The sequence below is a fragment of the Abrus precatorius genome, unplaced genomic scaffold, assembly GCF_003935025.1.
Source record: "Abrus precatorius isolate BTA unplaced genomic scaffold, Abrus_2018 Scaffold2, whole genome shotgun sequence".
Taxonomy (NCBI): domain Eukaryota; kingdom Viridiplantae; phylum Streptophyta; class Magnoliopsida; order Fabales; family Fabaceae; genus Abrus; species Abrus precatorius.
Window position 1 is genome coordinate 34779211 of NW_020874362.1, and position 7900 is coordinate 34787110.

The following is a 7900-nucleotide window of genomic DNA, read 5'->3' on the forward strand; positions in this document are numbered from 1 at the left end:
GATAAAGGGTCCACCAATTGAAAAAAGATAGATGCTACTTTATGACAATGGTTACGGGGTTATAAGCCTCAACATACCATTAGATTTTAGTTCATTATTATTAATTTGCTACTTATTATTCAAATTTTTATTTTTATCTAATTATTCAAGACTTCAAAATTAATTTTATGACCTTTCCACCCTCACTCCGGGGTCGGGTTTAAAGTATAGATGAGAAGTTTAGTATTATTCTCCTATTCTTATACAAACTACAGAACTTTCAGATTCCATGACATAATTTAGGACCACTTTAATTATGTCAAACTTTTAATTAGAGAAAGTTAAAATGTGAGGGATATTAAGCTACAAACACGTTGGGAGGGAAGTAACTGACTTCTGCTAATATAAAAGTAACAGCTAATAACTAATGCTCCTAAATAACTGTTAATTAAAGTATTAATTTTGTAATGCAGCCCTTGCTTGAACCTCACCTTTTATCTGTTAATTTATTTTCTTCCTTTTTCTGTCCTATGTTGAAGTATTATATAATGTTTCCCATTGTATATACGGACAAAACCATGTTTAGAAACATTGAACTACCACCAAAATGATTCCATCTAAATAGGCACTGCTAGACCTTAGAGACAACCTCTCTGGGCCTCTCTTGTCTCCTCTCAACACACCTCCAACTTCCAAACAGCATCAATTCCACTGTTTACCCATTTCAGTGACAGAATTGCACCAAAACACTGCGTTTTACAAAGCAATTTTGAAAGGGTATTTCAGTAAATTCAAATGCTAGAGTCCAATTCTGTATCAACTGCAATGTAAATATGAGCATAGATCTGCAGAAAAACACCCTCTCGCTTTCTCTCTCCTTGTTGTCTTCGTGATATTATAAGATCGTTACTTAGATTCTGAACTCACTGAAGCTAACGTTCTCTTCGCCGGAATATTCGTCCCTGGTTCACCGGAAATGGGTTTTGTCAACAACCACTGAGACCGAAAATGGGTGACGGAGAGTTCGCCGGAGAATCCCAAACCTCGGGGTCACCCGCCGGAGTTTCCGCTCTCCGGCGAGCGGTGGAGCTCATCTGTGCCGTGCTCTCTCTCTCGCACTCGATCAGGGTCTTCGCCGGAAAGTGGCAACTCATTCGGAACAAGCTGGAAGAGCTTCACGCGGGTCTAATCGCCGGCGAGAACTGCGATTCCGGCGAGAACACATCACTTTCCCGGTTGGTTCCTTCTATAGTGGCTACCGCAACGGAGTGTCACGATCTGGGTCGGCGCTGCGTCGATGTGTCTTACAGTGGGAAGCTTCTGATGCAGAGCGATTTGGATGTGGCGTTCGCGAAGCTCGATGGGCATGCGAAGAAGCTCTCAGAGTTATACAAGACGGGTATTTTGACAAACGGGTATGCTTTGGTTGTGTCAAAACCGAGTCTTGGAGCTTCCAGAGAGGACATGAGGTTCTACGTGAGGGACTTGTTGACGAGGATGAAGATTGGGGATTTGGGTATGAAGAGACAGGCCTTGAGGAACCTTCTGGATGTTGTGTTGGAGGACGAGAAGTACGTGAAGGTGATTGTTGACGTGGGTGATGTTGTTCATTTGTTGGTTGGTTTTTTGGGTTCTGCTGAGGTGGAGATTCAAGAAGAGAGTGCTAAAGTGGTTTCTGTTGTGGCGGGGTTTGATTCCTATAAAGGGGTTTTGGTTGGTGCTGGGGTTATTGCTCCGTTGGTTAAGGTTTTGGATTGTGGGAGTGAGTTGGGGAAGGTTGCGGCTGCAAGGTGTTTGGTGAAGTTGACTGAGAATTCGGACAATGCTTGGAGTGTTTCGGCTCATGGGGGTGTCACTGTGCTGTTGAAGATTTGTGGTGGTGTGGATTGTGTAGCTGATTTGGTTGGGCCTGCTTGTGGGGTGTTAAGGAATCTTGTTGGTGTTGAGGAAATTAAGAGGTTTATGGTTGAGGAGGGTGCTGTGTCCATTTTTATCAAGCTTGTGAGGTCCAAGGAAGAAGCAATTCAGGTCAATTCGATAGGGTTCCTTCAGAGTATTGCCTCTGGAGATGAGTTGGTCAGGCAGATGGTGGTTCGAGAAGGAGGAATCCGAGCTTTGTTACGTGTTTTGGATCCTAAGTGGTCTTATTCTTCTAAAACAAGGGAGATAGCAATGAGGGCTGTTGAGAATTTGTGTTTTTCATCCTCTAGTTCCGTGAGTGTTTTGATGAGTTATGGCTTTGTGGATCAGTTGCTATATTATGTTCGAAATGGGGAGGTTTCAATCCAAGAGTTGGCTCTCAAAGTGGCGTTTAGATTGTGCGGAACATCAGAGGAGGCTAAGAAAGCGATGGGTGATGCGGGTTTTATGCCAGAGTTTGTTAAGTTTCTTAATGCAAAATCATTTGAAGTTCGTGAAATGGCAGCTGAGGCACTCTCCGGCATGGTTATGTTGCCTAGGAATAGAAAGAGATTTGTGCAGGACGACCATAATATAGCCCTTCTTCTGCAATTACTTGATCCGGAGGAGGGGAATTCAGGTAATAAAAAGTTCTTGATCTCTATCTTAATGTCATTAACAAGTTGCAACAGTGGGAGGAAAAAGATTGTTAGTTCTGGATATGCCAAAAACATAGAAAAACTTGCAGAGGCTGAAGTTTCTCCTGATGCCAAGAAACTTGTCAAGAAGCTATCCACAAACCGGTTCCGCAGTATGTTGAGTGGAATCTGGCACTCATGAATGTAATTCATTTATTTTTACCCTTTTTTTTAACTGTATATTTACATAAGTGTCTTACAAGTTTTGCTAATTTGTGTTCCCCTTCTCAATATGCTTTCTGTTTTATTTCATTAGCCTTGCCTATGACAAGAGTAACACAGCTTTATGTTGAGATTGTAACCAGGTGTAGTGATACCATAAAAGCTTGTTGTAGATTTTCTTGAGGATACTCTGCCGTTGCTGTTAGGCCTTCAGCTATGGCGGATTGTACCAAAGAAGTAAAGAATTATATTATATTATATCAAAAGAAGAAGAATGTAATTACTAGTTTCATACAGTTATTCACCTACCTACCTCAATTTTTGTTTGGAAGTGCTTGAAAAATATTGTTAGTGTATGCATCTGTGAATCCGTGTGTGGTACCACATGGAGATGACATCAATCCTTGGCAAGCATGTGAGTAGTGTCAATTGTACTTTTCTCTATCCAGCATTATACATAAAGAAGATAGCGATAGATGAAGTTTCCATCTGTATTGCTTTGTCTCTTAGCAAGCACTGTCTTTTGGCTATAGCTACTTCCTAGGTGTTAATGAAGGATATACACATGCCAAGTGCCAATTGTTGACATGTTGCATGAGAACACTAGAGTGAAAAAAAATATATGCCACATCATTCTTATTCTTCTTCTTCTTTTACTATTTGCTTGAGTTCTAAAATAACATGGAAAAATTGAAAGTTCCTTAATGTGGGTAAAGATTTAGGCAATTGAGTTCCGTGTGAGATTGGACATCTATCGTCTTGGTTGTGTGGTGGTTGCAAAGTGTTGGGTCTTGTTGCGTGTATGCAACCAATGCTAAATCACTACAGAATGGGAAACATGTGAATATGTTAATCAATAAGGCTGATCTTGGGAGTTGTTAATGGGGTGCAAGGAAGGGCACTTGCACTTGAAACTCATGATTCTTCCAATTTCCCAGCTTCCGAAGTCAATAATTTCTCTAATTGAAGTCTTGAAACGCTACTATTTGGTTCAACATTCAAACTTCGAGGATTTGTTTATAATATGCCACCAATAGCATCCTATGGATGACTAGTGTGCATTCTGGGGAGGTCTCCTCTTAACTACGTCTGACTAGTGTATATATTTTGTTACTTTTAGTATAAGGCAAATGCTAATCAGGCAAGGAATTAAAATTAATTTTTTTATTGAATAGAAAAATAATAATGTGGCTTTTTAGTGATTTTTAAAGTACTTCTAATGTGTAAATTGTAATATTAGACTTTGACTAGTTCTAAATGCTACAAAGAAACCAAGATCAATTACGGAAAAAGTCTGTTAATTGGACCGTTGGATTATGACAGTTGCAAATATCGTACGTTAAAACCGTTAGCTCCATATAATGGAGGTTCTTCTTTCACATTGATCTTTATTCTTTGGTGAAAATGTCTTTATTGGAAAATGACTTCCCTTAAAAGGATTATAACGATTAACTAAAAAAGAAAGTTTCTTACGGTTACACCAAACACACACAAATAATTTTTTTTTAAAAATTTATATGCACTGAAGCAAACAATAAAAAAAATACTCAAAAGTATTTTCCACATCAAAGGCAAAAGATTAAAAATAATATTTTGAAAAAAAAAAGGTGTTTTCCCTAAAATAAAGGGAACCAAATGGCCCCTCCTCCCAAAGGTTTCATTTTCACACAGGTTTCAGTATTATTTATGTTAGTGACTTTTCACTGCTAAAATGTTTCCTTCTATATCATCATGCCCAGGTGACTTCTTTTTCTTTATTTTTTATTGAAGACATGTCACAAAGCAAAAACAAAATATATAGAAATATGAAATTAAGACCCAACACAATTGGTAACATTGTGCTTATAGAAAAATATTTGTTCGAAGATATAAATTTCATTTCGACAATTTTCAGACCTCTCGTATTAGTCTCCGATTGTTGATCAGAGATACTCTCTCTATATATACATCAAAACAAAACTAAAAATGAAAATAACATATTATTTTGTTTTTAGTGGATAAATTTACTCAACAAATGAACCATTGCCCTCCATAGGCTTCGGGTATAGGACTTGTCTAGCATGTTTCATTGAAATGGACCACATTCTATCAAAGTAGCTAACAAATGCTTAGCTCAGTTTACCTTTGTCACTTTTTCTTTTTACTCTAATTTTATATTTTCTATTTCAACCTTTACATACATAATGTAAATCATGGTTAATGATGGGTCAAGTTAAAAAGTCGACTTATTGTCTGAATCGTTATAGCATGTCTTTCTTTAGAGTAATTTCAGTAGAGGTTACTTAAAACTAAGTAATTATTATAAAATGAATTGTGGGATTGAAGTTGCTAATCAGAAGTCACAAATGGTTGCATTAAAAAGAGAGAGTTGTTTATACAACTATATGTTACATGTTGGAAGATTGGACCTACATGCACGTAAATTTGAAGCGAAAAAAAATTATACAACTTTTTGCTAGTTATAAGAATAAAGATAGTCTCAGCATAATCCATTCCCAGATGAAAAGAATCAAAGATGGGCCCTAACCATTTTTGACAAGTTTAAATAGTCCAGTTTTGGAAGGTGCAATCAACCAATCGTTTTCCTCTTTCATTTTCTGAACCACAATCTGACAGGCCTAGAGACAATAAAATATCAAACAGGCCTGAGGTGGTAAAAAATTATTCAACCCTTACCTTTTGTAGAGAGTATTCCTAAAACTAAAAACATTTTAAGAGTGGTTTTCATAGAAGGCTCATTTCCAGAAGTTCAGAAACTGAATTATCTTTTATTTTGGTTAGAAACTCACTTCCCTAAATACTCTACCTTCTACCCTGAAATTTTTACTTTCTGCATATTTTTTTCTAATCATACTACCATTGTTTATATTTTTCAAAATAAAATTTTGGAAGATATGAATCACTTTCAAAAATTAAATTTCAAAAAGTTATTTCCAAAAAAGTGGCAGAAAAAGTAGCTAACACGCAGTCAATTGGGCTTTCTAAATATCGAGGCTCCTTTTTGTTGCAGTTGATGTGGGTACTTGTCATTTCCTGTCTTAGTAATGGGCTTTAGGTTTCTGTTCAGCCCATCTTTTGTCTTCCTAGTAATTTAAATTGAAAGGTGATACGGCAATGTTAACAGTGGTTAAGGTAATTGACTATGAATAACCCATTTTTGTTTTTGAAGTCTTGAAAGTGTGTGGTTGTAGAAGGGAATCATGTGTTGCGTCTCTATCCATGTGTTTTGTGCTCCACATCGCTTGTGACAGAGGAAGTTTCGGACATTTTGGGAAGCAAGCTATGATTTGAACTTTGAAAAGCCCAGTGGTCCATCATGGCTCCTGAATGGGCCCAATACACACATTACTTTTCCTTCTTTCATTAAAAAGTGTGTTGCTTTAGTACTTTTTAACTTCATGCCATTGCTCCCAACTCAGCGTTAACTTTCAAACTAAACCTCTTCCACCCACCAGTAGATGCACCTTCCTCTTTTATTTTGTTTTCATTATTTTAAATTATTTTTTACAAAAATAAATATTTAATAAATAAATTTAATGTCTTTTTTCTTCAATATCTATTTAATGTCTTCATATTATGTGATAGAGTTAGCAGACTAACTAGTCGACCCAATTCAACTTTGAATTCTTTTAACTCAGGACAAAAAATTGAAAAAAAGAGTTAGGAGAAAAACTTTTTTTTTATTAGAATTTCAAAAGAGAGGCTCAAACTCAATCTAAACCAGCATTTTACACATAAATAAATCTTGCTTAATTAATTTTGATAAAAGCATTAAAATAGATTATATAAATACTTAAAATTAATTCTAATTTAAATTTTAAAAATTGAAATATTAAGTAATCACCAATTTTGTCATGTAATTATTGATGTATAATAGATTCCCACGTTAAAATTAAATTCATCGAAATGTGTTAACTCCAATTTATTAAAGAGTTATATTATTTGGACGTAAAAAATAAAGTTATATTATTTATATAACACTTCTGTACAAAATTTTTTCATCTTTCCTTCATATTACATATTTTATTCGTACGATTTTCTTTTGTTTGAAGATGCATATTTATTTGTTATTTCACAAGTACAAAAAATTTATATTATTTATTAGTGCCATTTTTATTTATTAACTAAATTTTATTTAAGTTAAAAATGTATTAACTATAACTATAATCTTAATTAAAAATAATACTAAAAACACTTATAAACCGCAACTAAATTTTGTGCTTTAAAAATATAATTTGACACTCGTAGCAATTCAATATACATAGGCATAGGAAGCTATGGTATCTGAGTATCCTATTTTTGGTCTTGCTGACCTGATGTCAGCATGGATGACTTAAACCAAGGTATTTCCGTACTTCTATGCATATTAAATTATTAATATTTTCAAAACATTATTATAATATATTAATAATATAAAACTTATTTTTTATACTATCATTTAATGATTAACTATCCCACAAATTACTTTACCAAAAACAAAACTATCCCACAATTGAAGACTTTAAAATTTGTGATTAAAATGGTTTTTAATTGCTAGTTAACAGCGTAAAAAGATTTACATTAATAGTGTATTAAATTAAAATAAATTATTTATATTTTATTTATTAAATAAGGGGGTTCTATATTTTAAAAATTATTTAATTTTATAAAATATTAAAAATGATAAAAAATTATTAAAAATGCTAACATCAGTCCTTAAAATTACTTTAAGTATATGAAAGCAAAAACTATTTTATTTAAAAAAAATATTCATTACATCAAAAATAGAAAATGCAATAATTATACTTTATTAATAAATTTATATCTTTCTATTTTTTACAAGAAACATAAAGAGTGTTTTTTGTCATAATTATAAAAAATTAAAATATTTTTAAATACATTAATTACTAAAAAAATGTTATACATTTATTTTATTGTAAGATTTATATTAATAAAATAATTAATCATTTTTCATCCAGCTATTTATTATTATAATTATTTTTATTAAAAGATAAAAACTATTTTTATTAATCTTAATAATTTACGTGTTTGTTTCTTATAAAAGTATATGAGGCAATATTTTAAGATACTTAAAATTAATCCTAGATGTTGCATAACAAAGGGTCTTGCTAACTTATGAAATTAGTTAAATAATTAAAATTGAAAAATTATTGTAATTTATA

General features: G+C 33.5%; 1 protein-coding gene across 1 annotated transcript; it reads left to right on the top strand.

Moving 5' to 3' along the window:
- Positions 1 to 574: 574 nt before the first annotated feature.
- LOC113857732 (armadillo repeat-containing protein 4-like) lies at positions 575 to 3313 on the top strand. Its single transcript, XM_027489894.1, has 2 exons — positions 575 to 2720; positions 2882 to 3313. The coding sequence occupies exon 1, from the start codon at positions 988 to 990 to the stop codon at positions 2716 to 2718; it is 1731 nt and encodes a 576-aa protein (XP_027345695.1). The 5' UTR covers positions 575 to 987; the 3' UTR covers positions 2719 to 2720; positions 2882 to 3313.
- Positions 3314 to 7900: the final 4587 nt, after the last annotated feature.